General features: G+C 40.4%; 1 protein-coding gene across 4 annotated transcripts in view; it reads right to left on the bottom strand.

Moving 5' to 3' along the window:
- The window catches only part of LOC127583732 (vacuolar protein sorting-associated protein 26B-like), a 57,474-nt gene that overhangs the window by 36,818 nt on the left and 3,268 nt on the right, over nt 1-17,388 (bottom strand). For all 4 annotated transcript variants that reach the window (XM_052040018.1, XM_052040017.1, XM_052040015.1 and 1 more), the window contains exons 2-3: nt 12,171-12,327; nt 7,661-7,825 (exon numbers count right to left, since the gene is read on the bottom strand). In XM_052040018.1, coding sequence (XP_051895978.1) covers nt 7,661-7,825; nt 12,171-12,327 — 322 coding nt within the window. The remainder of the gene's footprint in view (nt 1-7,660; nt 7,826-12,170; nt 12,328-17,388) is intronic.

Raw genomic sequence — 17,388 nt, 5'->3', positions numbered from 1 at the left:
TCCTCAAGTCCCAGCAACATCCGTGTATATTTTCTCTGCACTCTTTCAAGCTTATTGATATCTTTCCTGTAGGTAGGTGACCATAACTGCACACAATACTCCAAATTGGCCTCACTAACTTCTTATAGAACTTCAACATAACATCCCAACTCCTGTATTCAATGCCCTGATTTATGAAGGCCGATATGCCAAAAGCTCTCTTTACGACTATCTACCTGTGGCACCACTTTCAAGGAATTATGGATCTGTATTCCCTGGTCCCTTTGTTCTACCACACACCTCAGTGCCCTACCTTCACTTTGCAAGTCTTACCCTGGTTTGCCCTCCCAAAGTGCAACACCTCACACTTATCTGCATTAAATTCCATCTGCCGTTTTTCAGCTGGTCCAGATCACTTTGCAAGCTTTGACAGCCTTCCTCACTGTCCACTACGCCCTCAATCTTGGTGTCATTCTCAAGTTTGCTGACCCAGTTTACCACATTATCATCTAAATCAATGATTTAGATGATAAACAACAACGGACCCAGCACCGATCCATGTAGCACACCACTGCGTCACAGGCCTCTAATCAGAGAGACAACCATCTACCACCACTCTCTGGCTTCTCCCACTAAACCAACATTGAATTCAATTGACTACTTCATCCTGAATGCCAAGCGACTTAACCTTCCGGAGCAGCCTGCCATGCGAGACTTTGTCAAAGGCCTTGCTAAAGTTCATGTAGACAACGTCCACCACCTTCCCTTCATCAACCTTCCTGGTAACTTCCTCGAAAAACTCTATTAGATTGGTTATACGTGACCTGCCATGCACAAAGCAATGGTGACTACCCCTAATCAGGCCCTGTCTATCCAAATACTAATATATCCCGTCTTAAACAACGGAACAACATTAGCTATCCTCCAGTCTTCCTGCACTTCACCCAAAGCTAAGGATGTTTTAAGTATCTCTGCCAGGGCCCCTGCAATTTCTGCACTAGCCTTCCTCCCCGCCCCCCTGCCGAGCAGCACCACAAACCTTCTTGCAAGGATATTGGTCCCCCTCCAGTTCAGGTGCAAACCATCCCATCTGTACAGATCCCACCTGCCCTGGAAGAGAGCCCAATGATCCCAATATCTGAAGCCCTCCCTCCTGCACCATCTGCTTAGCCACGTGTTAAACTGCACTATCTTCCTAGTTCTTGCCTCACTAGCAAGTGGCACAGGTAGCAATCCTGAGATCACCACCCTGGAGGTCCTGTCTTTTAGCTTAGCACCCAACTCCCTGAATTCACTTTGCAGGACCTCGTCACTTTTCCTGCCTATGTCACTGGTACCAATGTGTACCATGACCTCTGGCTGCTCACCCTCCCCCTTAAGAATGCTACAGACTCGATCCGAGACCTCTGACCCTGGCACCTGGGAGGCAACATACCATCTGAGAGTCTTGTACTCCTGTCTGCTCCACTAACCAATGAAGCCTCTATCACTACCACTTGCCTCTTCTCCCCCCTTCCCTTCTGATCAAAAGAGCCAGACTCAGTGCCTGAGACCTGACCACTGAGGCTTTGCCCTGGTAGGTAATCACCCCCAACAGCATCTAAAATGATATATTTGTTATTGAGGGGAACAGCCACAGGGGTACCCTGTATTGACTGCCTATTCCCTTTCTCTCTCCTGATGCTCACCCAGCTACCCACCTCCTGCTACTTAGGTGTGACTGCTTCCCTGTAACTCCTGTCTATCAACCCCTCAGTCTCCTGAATGACCCGAAGGTCATCCAGCCCCAGCTCCCAAACACAGTCTGTGAGGAGCCGCAGCCAGATGCACTTCTCACAGATGTAGTCATCAGGGACACTGGAGGTCCCTTCCCACAACATGCAAGAGGAGCACAACATTGCAGTGGGTGTCATTCTCACTGCGGGAGGGGAGGGGGAGGGGGAGGGGGAAAAACTTAACAGAACCTCACCTTAGCCTCCACCTCTTCATGCCTAAGCCGAGCTAAAGCCTCAGCTCCCCACTCATTATGGCTGCTCCAAAATGAGCAATCTGCTTTACCCTACCTGCCTTTTATTGGCTGAGTTGCCATGCACTTAGCCAATCAAAAACAACTTTTAAAAAAGCTGCTGGCTCTTCCCCTCTGGCTGCTGGAACTGCAAAAAAAGTCCCAACTGAGAAAACAAGTTTGGTGATATAACTGCTGCAACATCATTTTTCCTGCAATGCATGTTGATCATCCAAGTACTTCAATATTATCCATATTTCATTCTGTAGCACCAATGTTATTTCATTCATTGTTTGATATTTCACACGTGAAACCAAGTGGCAACTGCATGTGTGAAATTAACTAAACAATGCAATCAACGACAGTACACAAGTGGGGTACCAGTTACATTTCAGTTATGCAATGCTACTGATGCATATACACATTTTTTAAAAGACTGGTTTCCCTCAAAAAGAAACTATATTTAACAGATATGACAGCCTAAATCTTAACATTATACCATGAATCAATTATCATAGCAAACCCCAAGGAAGTGAACTACAAGTGCAGTCACATTTATAACCAGGTTTGAAGTTTCTGACAGAATTATAGCTTTATAACAGCTAGCAAAATAATGCTCAGACTTTTTAAAAGTCATAATTAAAATTTTTCTAACAAGAGAAAACTCAACTCCATTTTCTTCAAATATACAGAACAAGATTTATCATTTTCAATCAGTAGGATGTAAATTCTACTGATATACATCACATCTGGTTTTTAGGAAAAGTTACATGCACCATGGGTACAGAACATTTCCCTATGACTTTCACAAATAAGGGTAGTGCCATCAGCACTCAGTTTTTTTGCTTACTCCCAAGGTAAATGTGGGTCATCTTCAGTTTTTGCAGTCCTTGTTCTGATAGTACCCAACAGTGGTGTTGGGCATGGAATTGCAGGACTTTGAGTCAATGATAATAACGGAATAATGGCATCCAAGTATACATTAGGTTGGTGTGCAACCTAGGATTTGTGATGCTCTCATTACCTTGCTGGTCTTTTCATTCTTGGTGGTATCATCTATGGAAAAAAAATTTGGCAGGCAGCTGAAGTTGACGTTGTAAATAATGAAATTACAGCATGCCAATGATAGAGGTGGGTAATGAAGTCCAACAACAGGGTGCTCATTCAGAAGTCAGCTTGGTCTAAATGATATTGAGCTTCTTTGATAGCTGTAGTTTCTTCCTGGTGAATAATAAGTGGCTTTTTTTGCATTACTGCAGATTGTTGAGACTTAAGATAATGACTCAATTATCACCAAGCACCTCATCTTAGTGTAGCATTTGCAGTCATACCGTTGCCATGATTAGTCATGGTTTAATCAATGATGAACACCAGAATATTAATGGTGGGGTACTTTCAAGGATGGTATTATTGAAGATCAAGATGGTTGGGCTATTTCATGTTGATGATAGTCATCATCTGACACTTGTACAGTGTCCCTTGGTTCTAGATTCTGTTATAGACCTTCACAGCCTTAATTGTAGAAATATTAATGAACTGTTTGATATTTGACCTCAAGATAGAAAGTAATCTCATTGATACAGCTGTTGAGGACTGTTGGGCCAAGATATTTCCTGCAGTAATATCTTACAGCTGATGATTTACTTCAAATGCTACGACTACTTTTCATGGCATGAAGTATATCTGGAGTTGGATAGTCTTCTCCTTGCTGCCCATAAACCTCAAATTTTATTCAGGATCTATGGTGCGAAATGTGATCAAAAAGATAGTGATGTCAAAGGCAGCTACTTTGAGCTATGGAACTCAGCTCTTGCATCCATTTCTGGATCAAGGCTGCCTGGAGGCTGAGTGTCAAATGGTTCTGGCAGATTCTGAATAAAGTAATAAAAGCAAGTGTTTCAGTGCAAAAATCAATTAAGATGTAACTATCTTCAGTAGATTCACATATTTTTGAACAATATTACCAACACTACATTGAACTACTCTGTGTACAATCTTGCCCTTGCAACAATTTTAAGAGCAACAGAGGCAGAACTGACCACCGTGCCACAAGTGAGCACAATCTGAGCAGGCAACTTTGCTTTTGTTTTGCTCAAACTAGGGCTGAGAAATCTTGAATGCAATTTATGAAATTACATGAAATACATTAATTCTCCTGCAAGAGAGAATTTCCTGCTGTTGAGGAAACAGGTTAAATTATTACCATGACCTATATATTAGCCGGCACAAAAGGGCAATTAAGCTCAGCATCTGTCTCCATAGAAACTAAAACAGATTGGGATGGCATCACTCTGATTTGGTGTATTCAAACATTGCCTGCTATGCAGTCAGTGGCACGTGGCTTGCATTTGCCACTGACCATCAAGAAGAGTCTATATTTACCTAGCCTGGGTCTCCCAAGACCAACCTTCTGCATGAAGTTGGTTACATCCTTAAATTACAAGGCAGCAGTAAGGGCCTTAAGCCCATCACGATCTGGGCAGCTAGAAAAAAAATCCATTCAAGATAAACCTGGGGGAAAAAATCTTTGACAGGAGTCCACACCAGTTGCCAAACACTTAAATGTTTCTGATATTCAGAAACATTCAGAAGTATCTCTAAGCCATTGAAATATATTGAAAGAATTGAAAGATTTAAGAAATTTAAAAGTAAGGAAGTGAACATTTATAATAGTTTACAATAAGTGAAACAATTTGCAAAATTGCCCTATCTTGGTCTCTCACAGCCATTCCTCTGCATTCCAACCACGAGATGCTGTTTAAGCACCATGGTTAACTTGACTAATTTGTTCAAGTTTATTCTCCATCATATATACTGATAAGTTTTTGGGACATGTATTTGCACGTACACATATAGGAATCAAGAACTTGGTGGCACTTACATCGGGAGATGCTGGTAGTTCTTCCCTGCAAAACCTAGCCCATTGTCTTAAATTATTAGTGCTACAAGTCTGTTTACAATCTAATAAATAAAAACAACCTAAATCCAGGTACTAGTGTATATTCAAGTCAATCAGAATAAGAAATTTTCTACTGGCGAGGCAAGTGAGCATGAGATCTTCAATATTTTAATGCAAGGTGATATATTACTTTAGCTAAAGATGGGTCAGTTCACATGCGGCTTCGACACATTTACACAGTGTGCACAGTTTATTACCTTTACATGGACAAACAAGGTAGAGCATGATAATTTGAGAAATGTTAACTTTTGACAATGGTGCAAAATGCATAGGGATTAATTAACCATCAAAGCTGTCTCTGTAAAGTCCTCCAAATTCACTAGATGGATAAGTGGAACAATGTCAGCATCCTCTCCCAGTACTGAGAACCAAGTTACACTAGACAGCTACAACAGATAGGTCATATTGATCGCATACCCAACACCGGACTCCTAAAACAGATACTCTATTCCAATCTGTCACGGAAGGGATTACCAGGCAGGCAGAGACAAAGATTCAAGGATATGCTCAAAGCTTCCTTGAAGAAATGCAATATCCCCATTGATTCCTAGGTAACTCTGGCCTATGGCCACTCAAAGTGGAGGAGGAACATTCAGGATGGTATTGAGAACCATAAATCAGGAGCATATAGAAGCCCTGTGTAGGTAGAAGGAGACCACTGCCTCACAAGCTGCCCACCTACTTGCCCTGTTAGCCACCACCTGCTTTACCTGCAGCGCACAAAAGCAGAAAATGCTGGAAATACTCATCACATCAGGCAGCATCTGTGGAGAAAAAGTTATCACTTCAGGTTCAGGATGCGTGGGTTGAGTGCTTTCAGTATTTTCTGTTTTATTTCAGGTTTCAACTTGGGGCCACATTAAGACCACAGAACCCATAAGGCTAGAATGGAAGCAAATTATCTTCAGTCCAAAGGGGTTCCTTAAGAAATGGATCAAAATGACTGTCCAATAGGTGCCTTGCAGATTTCATGGAAATCAGGTCAGCTGTGTAGTGGTGCTAATTTCACATTGGCAGCTTTACTGCATTGTTACAATTACACTTATTAATCTTGAGAGTTGGAATCCAGATAATGTTCTCATTATTACATGTATCCACGTCTTTCAACTACAGTAAAACTAACGAAGAGCAAAATCTCCTTGTATGCAAAATTCCTCAGAAACAGATCTAGTGAGTACATACTGCTATATGCAGCGAAGGGCTTGGAGAAAAATTTCTATTTATTGGGAGTTCATAGGCTCTGCAATTGCATGCAGCGCTCAAATGTTAGAATTTCTTACCAAAGGTATAATCTTACTCTGACCCGACTTCCACAATCCATTTGAGCCATTGGAATTAAACATAAAACAAACATTGCATCATTAAAGGACACATTATCTTGTGCTCCTGCCTTTCGTCCTATCCAAATCAAAGATAGAAATTGGCTAGAGTATGAAGCACCCTTCAAATTGGCCACTCTACAAAAGTGTGAAACAATCATGGAGCATTACAGGTGGGGTTGGGGAAAGGGAGGGGGCAAGGAGAGAAATAACTACAAAAGCCTAATCTCATACCAATCAGTTCAGGGCTCATTGCTTCTTTCCACTGAAGTACCCTGGATGCAATCATGGTATACACAAAAGACCATCTTGAACCATGTTGACAATCACATGTTCAAAAATAAAAATCATGCATTCATACAACATCTTTCAAAGCCTTAATATCTCCATGTGCCATTCATTCAATGAAGTACTTTTATAGTGTTTTAATGTAGGCAATGTGGCAGCCAGTTTGCATACAGCAAGAACCCACAAACAACAACGTAATAATAATCAGGCAATCTGACCAAAGTCAAACTTGAGGGAAAAACACTGGCTGGCACACTGGGGTTAATCCCCTTCCTTTCCTCCAAAATATTACAATTGGATCTTTTACAACTACCAGAAGGCTGATTGGCTTTGGTTATTTAAAATAAAAGATAGTACATGCCTCTCTCAATTCTGCTAGGAGTGTCAGCCTAGCATTATTCTGTTAAAAGTTGAGGCAGATTCAGATGTTGCACTGAAAAGGGAGCTGGGAGGCACAGCAGGTAGTGTGGCTGAATCACTGCGTGTAACAACCACACCCCCCCCATTCGATCCTGACCTCCAGTAATGCCTGGCTTGCACAATCTATGACTCTCGCAGGTGCTCTTGCTTTCTCCCACATCCCAAAGGGGTGTTGGTTGGTAGATTAACTGGCTACTATATGTTACCCCAAGCATGGGTGGGTGGTGGGCAAATCAGGGTGCAGCTGAAAACAGAACAGAAAATAGTTGCAGGGAAATACATGGAGGAATGGTATTGATCAGTGCCGGTATTTATGCAATTGGCCAAATGGCCTCCATGTTGTAAGAAAATACAAAGGCATCAGAAACAATAAGGAGAACTCAGGAGTAAGACTAGTTGGATTGCTTTTGCGTTGAACTGATACAGATTTAATAGGCTGAATCATCTCCTTCCTTGCTATGGCCATTCGATGACAGGGGAAAATGAGCTTCTGAATAAGGCAAGAATGCTGAGCCACAACTGACACAAACAATGAGAAGGAAATTATGTGTGCTACTCAAACATAACCAGTATCCATTAACCAAGTTAGCCTTGCCCCAGACCCTGTCACTCAATATTCTCATGAGGTTACATGCAGCCTTTTCTGCCTTTCCCAATCTACTGAATGCAATAGGATTTCACTGTACATACTTTGACTTGTTATATTCAAATTCAATGTGTAGGCAGTCTTCAATCCCAACTTCCATTTTGATGGATGAATTCATCTCAGGGTACGTACTCAGGGTGTGAACAACAACATCCATTTCCTTTGTAATATCATTTAACCTGCGGCTGACGGTTGCTCTCAGAAAGTACCTGAATTGGGAAGAGGTGGGAGAAAAACAGTGAGCTTTTCATAGAAATTTCCAATACAAGAGACTATTCAACCCACTGCATTTGTGCCAGCTAATGAAAGCTATTTAAACTAATCCCACTTCTTAGCACGTAACCCTGTAGGTTACAGCAATTCACTTCTTGCATGCAAAAAGGGCTTCCGTCTCCATCAACCTTTAAAGGCAGCTAATTCCAGACCCCACACTACATTGGTGAAAAGATGTTTCCCCCTTCAACACCACTCCAACCCTTCCACAATTTATATCAAATCTATATCCTGTCCTTATAGAATTTTCTGCTAAAGGAACTCGCATGAACAGGAAGATTCTATCTATGCTTCATAATTTTATGTAAATTTATTGCATCTCCCTTCAGCCTCCCTTGTTCCAGAGAAAATAAACTGAACCTACTCAATCCTTGCTAATGAATAAAATTGTCCAGCCTTGGCAATAATCTTTTAACTCTCCTCTGCAGTCTTGTGTACTAGCAATTTTCTTGTCGTGGTGGCCAGAACTGTACATAGTATTGAAGCTTAACTAGTGTTCATACAGTTCTAGCATGATCTCCCAACTCAACAAATGGCAGATATCCCAAGAGGAACCTGAACTATTTATCTATCCCAAGGCTCTCAGGAATTTTTTTTATTCTATACTTTCCAGTACCTTACTATTTATTGTCTATCGCACTGCCTCGTTTGACTTCTGTAAAAGCATTACATTACTATTCTCTGGACTGGATTCCACTTGCCACTTTGCCCAGCAGACCAGTCTTCTTTCAGATATCACCCTGCAACCTAGAAATTCCTTCCTTTCAACCACTCTACCAAGCAGGTTGGTTATTTCTTCTGCTGAGTAACTGCCAACCACCATTTCAAAGTCTGCCAATACTTAGTACAATTTTGATTGTTTTTGTTTTTAGTAGCATTGATAGCAATAGGCAAAGTCATGTTTATTGTCCCAAAGTAGCAATAGTGGGCCTCCTTCTTACACCCTAGTTAGAAGTTGACACTCAGTGTTCTGTGTTGGTTACACCAAGTAGATCAGATAACAAAACATATTTACCAAAACATTCACCTCTAGGATGTTAAATTGGGATTGTTACATAGTTATCAATAACCAAAATCCTGTTGACAAATACAGTGTAGAGTTAGGACGGTTCAGGTCAGAAATTCACTCTTACAGAATTCACAAATCACTACCAAAAATTTGAGATATGGAATAAAAATATGTTCTAATGGAATTTGAGAGGAAAAAAAAACTAAATAAACACAAAATGTGAAAAACAACAAACTATCAATTTTTGTCAAGGGTTCACATTATGGAAAATCATATGTAGTCTCCTACGAACATAACCCCTCTGTAATGTAAAGGTGTATCATATAACTATTGTACTATTATTGCAAACCTAGTTCAAAAATAATGAAACATAAAGCAAATTATCAAAGGGTCCATGGAGTTAAGGACAACATGCAGGATTGGTTAAATGTCAATTTCTCAGCTACTTTTTGGGTTGGTAGATGGTTACTAGTGGGATGGTACAGGAAACAGTATTGGGCCCTCGACTGTTCATAACTTAAATTAATGACAGATAAAAGGTTTGAAAGTAACATTTTCAAGTTTGCTTGAAAGAGATTCCGAGAAGGATCATGCTGACAGAAGTTTTTTGACAAGTTAAGCAAATGGCAATGCAGCAGCAGATGGAGTGAATTGTGGAAGACTAAGTTTATGCACTTTGGCAAAAATACAGAAAAGTAGAATTTATTTCTACATGGTGAAAAATTATTAAATATTCATGTATGAAGGGATCCAAGTCTGCTGGTTCAGGAGACAAAGTAAACATGCAGTTCCAGCAAATCACCAGAAAGACAAATGGTTTGTTAGCCTTTATTACAAGGGAATATAAAGAAATTATTGCCAGAACTAAATAGGCTTTTGGCATGCAGCGTGCATGATTGGTGTCAGCACCCGAGGAAGCATACACTGGTCTTGGAGCCAGTACACTATAAATTTAAAAGATTGATTCCAGAGATCAGGTGATAACCTTAAGAATTACTGAGAGGCTTGGTATATGGAGTTTAGACACAAGGGATATCACCTCATCAACATACAGAATTCTGAGCTGGATTGACAGCGTAGCTGCTGAGAGTGCAGTTTCCTCCAATTAGTCAGTCAAAAAAGTGGGGTTACAGTCTCAACATAAGGAAAAAAAAATCAAACTGCACATGCTGGAAATCTGAAATAAGAACGGAAAATGCTGGAAACCCTCAACACACCAGGCAGCATTTGTGGAAAGAGAAACAGTTAATGTTTCAGGCTGAAAACCAAGGAAATTTAAATTGCAGAGGGTGGGGAAAAATGGATAGAGAATCTCTCTCATGTGAAACTAGGGTTTATTAACGCATCATCCAGATGACTTCTGCAGCAGCTTATCACCTCAGCGACCCTGGCACACCCAATCAAGCATATTCCTTTTGTCCTACCCATCCCTCTCCAACTTAAAACTACCCTGTTTTCAAATTTTCCCCATTCTGATGAATAGACTTCAACCTGAAACATTAACTGTTTCTTTGGCCACAGATGCTACCCAACGAGTGTTTCTAGCATTTTCTTTTTTTATTTTTCTCACGGGGATGGCCTTATAGAATCAAGAGGAAAATTGATTTCTCCCTACAAGGGTTAAAATAATCAGATAGGACAGTAGATATGGCATAACAACAGTCATGACCTTCCTGAATAAAGCAGGTTTGAAGGTTGCATGGACAACTTTAGATTCCATTTTACCCTACATCTCCTGATGATATAGGAGACAAAGTCTATGCTGAGTCTCAAAGCAATGCCATCAATCCCATTCCCATACTTGTTTCCCTGTAAACTATTCTCTCATGACCATCGACAATGCCTAATTTGCCCACTTCCCACATATACAAGGGACAATTTACAGATCAATTAAGCTAACAAACAGCACATCTTCAAGATACAGAAGGAAAGTGGAACACCTCGGGGAAACTCAATTGGGTCACAGGGTAAACTACATACCAAAGAATCAATACAAGATTTATCATATTCAAACATTTTCATGTCTTATATGTTTAAAACATAATTAATGTTAAATAACATTGCATTAAAGTTTGGTCCCAATCTTTAAGGACGACCAGATTTTTTTTAAAAACAAAAGTTTGATGAATGCATATACATGAAGCCGTGTCAGTAAAGAAAAAATAATGTCCATTTTCACTCACCACACTTTATGAAGATCTCTGGAAGGGGTCAGAGGTGATTTATTAGCTTGATCCCAGTGATAATGGACTTTAGCTACAAAGTTAGGTTGGAGAAGGTGGGATTGTTACTCTCCATTCAAAAAGTTTGAGGGAATATTTGGTAGCATTATAAAGGATTAGGTCAGGCCTGGATAAGGTGGTCAAAGAAAAGCTGTTCCCATTAGTTCATGGTACAAGGACTAGGGAACAGAAATTTAAGGTTTTGGGCAAGAGATACAGGGTTGGGTGAGGGGGTGGGAACGAGAGGACGACAGGGAAGGAATTTTGTAGAGACCTTATTAGTGCCTCTCCACTGGTTTAGAGATGTCTGCTGTAGAAAGTCCACTTCCGTGAAGCACAAAGCAGAGATCACTTCTGCCCAATGGACTATGAGCTTTCTGCCTTGGTTTTGTTTTGTTGGCTTGCTATGCAAGCAAGAGTCTCCTGGTCTGAAGTAATATACAAGCCAAACCAGGTGAGGATGGCAAATTTCCTCCCCTGGAGGACGTCAGTGAACAAGATGGGCCTTTTGGTTTTACAGTTATCATTACCAAAAGTAGTTCATTTTTAAATTCCAGCATTAAATATCTCAGCTACCAATGCAATTTAATCACCTTAGTGTTTAATTAGATTACCCCTTAATACTCCACCATCTAGAGGGAAAAATAGCCAAGTAGTTTTTGCAACTCATCTTCACAACGAAATGTTTTAGCCCTGCACTGTTCTAAATGTAGAGGTGGGAGGAAATGCAATTTCAGAATAGAAACTTAAAATAACAGCTGGCAGCCATTTAACCCAATGGAGAAGCAAGCTTTTCTTTTAAAACTGAAAAGCTAGCCAAATGTAATCCTGTGGGATGCAGGAGGCAAAAATAATATCATTTAAATTAGGAGACAATTTCATTTGGAGCTTTATTCTGGACAGATGAATAAAATGGCTGATCTTGGATGTGCAAATGGCATCATCTTTATCAAAAGGGATGTCATATATACATTTTATTTTAAAAAAAAGAGAGAAGCCTCAGTCTGCATTCTTTAGAATAATTACAAGGCCCAGAGAGGCTAGACTCACCGCAACTTCACATTCTGACCAGTGTACGACTCATATGGCTTTTCTACATGTGTAAACTCAAAGTCAAATGTTTGGGATTGTGTCATCTCACCAGGTCGGGCCAGATCTTTTACCAGAGAGACAAACTCATGGTGATTTCCTCGGTCGTAGTATAGCTCTATTAAGAGAAAGAGAAAGAACATGTGTTTAAACTTCACAATGTCCAAATAATGTTTTGTCTCTCCACAAACGTTACACTTCTCCACTCAAACTTTTTGGATCAAGGGTAACAATCCCACCTTCTCCAACCTAACTTTGTAGTTAAGTCCATTATCACTGGGATCATGCTAATAGGCACAAATGTTACACTTTGAAAATATGCCAACAGGAAGTTAGCCCCATTCTTTTTTCTTAACTGAATGGGTCGTATTAAAGAAGGAAATTAAGTACAGCTTAGCAATTTAGTTGGATCCACTTACATGTTGCCCTGCCAATAGTCTTCTCAGCAAATTGGCAATCATTCAGCATCTTATAATGCAATTATTCTTTCTCCTCAATTTTCTGACACTTCAAATGCCACTAGTAGTGTCCCAGATAACAATCAGTTTCTCAAATGTTCACAAACCTATAGTTAAGTAATAATTAAAATGAAACTCATGTAACAGTGTTAATGCTGAGTAGATCTTCCAATTCCACGAAGAGTCATGCCACAGATTTTACTACACTTATTCCTTTCTCCACAGCTGCTGTCTCATCTGCCAAGTCTTTCTGCATTTTCTGTTTTTATAAGTTTGGGCACCCCGGTCAAAATTTCTGATACTGTGAATAGCTCAGCAAGTAAAATATGACCTGATTTCCAAAAGGCAAAGTTAAAGATGACACATTTCTTTAATATTCTAAGCAAGATTACTTTTTTATTTCCATCTTTTACAGATTCAAAGTAACAAAAAAAGATAAAGGGCCCGAAGCAAAAGTTTGGGCACCCTGCATGGTCAGTACTTAGTAACATCCCCTTTGGCAAGTATCACAACTTGTAAATGCTTTCTGTAGCCAGCCAAGAGTCTTTCAATTCTTGTCTGGGGGGGATTTTCACCCATTCTTCCTTGCAAAAGGCTTCTAGTTCTGTGAGATTCTTGGGCCGTCTTGCATGCATTGTTCTTTTGAGGTCTATCTGCAGACTTTCGATGATGTTCAGGTCGAGGGACTGTGAGGGCTATGGCAAAACCTTCAGCTTGTGCCTCGAGGTAGTCCATTGTGGATTTTGAGGTGTGTTTAGGATCATTATCCTGTTGTAGAAGCCATCCTCTTTTCATCTTCAGCTTTTTTTTTACAGGCGGTGTGATGTTTGCTTCCAGAATTTGCTGGTATTTAATTGAATTCATTCTTCCCTCTATCAGTGAAATATCCCCCGTGCCACTGGCTGCAACACAAGCCCAAAGCATGATCGATCCACCCTCATGCTTAACAGTTGGAGAGGTGTCTTTTCATGAAATTCTGCACCCCTTTTTCTCCTTTGCTCATTGTGGCCAAAAAGTTCTATTTTAACTTCATCAGTCCACAGGACTTGTATCCAAAATGCATCAGGCTTGTTTAGATGTTCCTTTGCAAGCTTCTGATGCTGAATTTTGTGGTGAGGACGCAGGAAAGGTTTTCTTCTGATGACTCTTCCATGAAGGTCATATTTGTGCAGGCATCGCTGCACAGTAGAACAGTGCACCACCACTCCAGAGTCTGCTAAATCTTCCTGAAAGTCTTTTGCAGTCAAACGGGGGTTTTGACTTGCCTTTCTAGCAATCCTATGAGCAGTTCTCTCGGAAAGTTTTCTTGGTCTTCCAGACCAGAACTTGACCTCCACTGTTCTTGTTAACTGCCATTTCTTAATTACATTATGAATTGAGGAAATGGCTACCTGAAAATGCTTTGCTATCTTCTTATAGCCTTCTCCTGCTTTGTGGGCATCATTTATTTTAATTTTCAGAGTGCTAGGCAGCTGCTTAGAGAAGCCCATGGCTGCTGATTGTTGGGACAAGGTTTGAGGAGTCAGGGTATTTATAAAGCTTGGAAATTTGCATCACCTGGCCTGACTGTGAACAAGCCATAGCCTTAACAAGCTAATGAAGGTCTGAGACCTTGGTAAAAGTTATCTGAGAACTCAAATCTCTTGGGGTGTCCAAACTTTTGCATGGTGCTCCTTTCCTTTTTTCACTCTAAAATTGTACAAAACAAAAATAATACACTAATCTTGCTTAAAATGTTGAAAAGAATGTTTCATCTTTAACTTTTGGAGATCTTCTACTCACTTAACTATTCACAGTAACAGAAATTTTGACCAGGGGTGCCCAAACTTTTGCATGCCTGTGTGTGTGTGTGTGTGTGTGTGTGTGTGTGTGTGTGTGTGATATATCCAACTTATTAGTATATATTCAACAGAATTGAAGAGTCATTGTTATCCACATTTGCAGATTTTGCTAGTTCCTGTATTAATTCCCAGCTAATATCATTGGTGATTATCAGTATGTCACAACAGAGATTCTGTTCCCAAAGCTTGCCTTCAGAATCTAAAGAGAATAGTACATAGTGCATAAATGTACACTCCTCCATAACTTATGAACAACACCCTGACAGCACTTGACTTGATGTTGGACTTCCCATGGAGTTCAATAGCCAGGTACAATCTCGTACAGCAGTACAGGAGAATGAGCTGCAAAGGAAAAAGTTAAACTTCACTCATGGCTTTCTTAAATGTGGGCAACAGCAAGGCCAAGAAATGGTGGCAGTAGGTAGGCAAGAGTGGAGAGATACAGTAAAATTCAAGTTCTCCCAAGCCAGGGGTGGGGGGGGGGGGGGGGGGGGGGGGGGGGGTAGGGGTAGGTGGTGGTGGTGGGGGCTGGATGAGATACCTGGCCTCTGCTCCTTTAAATGGGCTTGCCATGTTGAACTTGAGCTTATAGAAATTGACAATTCCACAGAGGGGCATTCAGAAACACAAAGTCCTTGACAGGGTTGACAGCCAAGGACCTTTCATTTGGGGTATGGGGTGTGTTCATTCAAGTTTGCTCTACAATGGCATTACATAATACAAGATTCTGCCCAGTTACCATTTTGTATCAGGCTGCTGGTTCTTATCCATCGACCTGGTATTTCGAGGGAGTGACGAGCTGCCCTTGCGCACCGTCACTGCCCACTAGGTCAGCACTTACCCGAACATAAACAGCAATTTGATTCATAAAGCTAGATCTAACACAATTGACAATGCCATGAATAGAATGCAACATTCTGGCTACAAGGATCAGCACCAACTCCAATAAAAGCTTGAACAATTGCCTAAGCCATCTAATTTAGTAGCTATCCAGCCACTTTGCAATAAAGACCCTAGTGTAAAATCTTGTTTACTTTGAGAAGGCAACTAAGGAACAAGAAATATGTGCAGAAATTTGAAGTCTCCATAACCTTTATTTTCTTTGTTATCCTACTTTCCTGTGATCCCACACAGTTGGCTGTCTTTGGAGACCATTATATTTAGCACCAAACTGTTGGAACACATGGTCTCTGAATGCCAAGTACAAACCCACCAAATTCAAATTGCAGGCCAATACCAGGACTGCAGTTGGCAGTAATTGAAGAACAACCCTCCCTCTTCTCTGGGCATTAAAACATTCTCTTAACAGAACCAAGAAAAGTTAGAAAAAAAGGTCCTGAACATTAGCAGCTTCTCTCTACACAAATGCTCCCTAACCTGTTGAGCATTTCCACATTTTGTTTTAGCACAGCTGACAGTATTCCATAAAGCAAATAGATCATGGATATTTCAGGTCAAAGGTACCTAGCAAGGGTACTTCTATTTTGCAGTTCAGATTTTGGGGAAAAAAAAAGTTATCCTCCTGCACACACTACTCATTTACATTTTTGCTTGGCACTGTCGTATATCAAATGGAGGCAAAAGTGAAGCTAGTAAATCTCCTGAACATTCACATTAAAACTTGGTCTTCAGCATCAACATATTTAAATTATTTTAGTGCAGCTTGTAGAAAAAAATGCATCAATACATATACTTGATCAACTGTTCGGTGCCTAAAGCAGCTTATAACTAAATTAAGGCTCAATTTAAGTAACTTACTATTCTGGAAATGCTACTTTTGGATTTGTGCACTGGTGGGATAGTGGCCAAATGAAAGCAACTATTAAAAAAAGTATTCAAAGACCTTGTTTGCCAGCTAGAGTCCAAGAATAAAAGGAAAAGTTGCAACCAAGGTGCCAAAAAGATAAATCCTGTTATTGTGCGGCTGAATGTATTCTCTGATAACTTAACACAGGTGCGCAATAGCCAATGTGAACTTCTGTACACAAAAAAATGGTACAATGAGAAATTGAGAGAGAGAGAAAGGAATATGTAGAGAGTAGCAGAGTATTTTCATTGGTTATTGGGAAAATTCCCACTTTTGAAAATATCTTGAGTACTGAACCCATTGTCATATCAACATCTTCTTGAGCAAATCACACATGGAGTTAACTGTTTCTCAAGAAACCACTAGGTCATGTCCACGAAGAGAACTTTGGGGACATTAACAAACTCTGGCCTTAACACAATGGACTACATAGCATATAAACTGGGCAACCTTTGGCAACATGCCACAATGCCTTGTTGAACCAGCCCTATTTCTTATCTATGCTATTCCTCAATGACACCAGCTCCAACCATGGGTTTGGCTATCCTGTGTGCTAATGATAGACAGCTTTCCTCTTCAACCTGCACTCAATGGCACTGCTGCTGCCCATACAATGCCTGCAGAAATTCTTTTATTTGTCAATAACAAAATTCAAAATCATTTTGATTCTTCTCAGTCACTAACCTCTCTTTAACCACTTAATCCTACACTGATCAACTTTAATCTGTTCATACATATTTTCTGGGTTGCATTTGACTCTGTGATAAGCCACAAACTGTGTTTATATTATCAAAGACTGCACCCCACACTACCACCCATTTCTACTCTCATTTATGCCATTGCAATCTACATCTTTCCAAAGCCTTTCTCTACCTGGGTCCCAAACTTAAGCTCTGGGTCACCCAAAGTTCTGTTGCTTATATTCTATGACAAAATTCCCAACCAGTGTGTCTCCTTTCCTCAAAAGGGTTCTAATGATAGTACTGGAGACTATTCAGCCCATCACATCCCACTGAAGGGGTTATATTAGATCTTGTTTTAAGCATCGAGAAAGGGTTAATTGATGATCTTAT

This window comes from Pristis pectinata, chromosome 27 (assembly GCF_009764475.1).
Source record: "Pristis pectinata isolate sPriPec2 chromosome 27, sPriPec2.1.pri, whole genome shotgun sequence".
NCBI classification, from domain to species: Eukaryota; Metazoa; Chordata; class Chondrichthyes; order Rhinopristiformes; family Pristidae; genus Pristis; species Pristis pectinata.
Note: the sequence above shows the minus strand (reverse complement) of the source record. Positions and strands in the feature narration are given on the sequence as shown.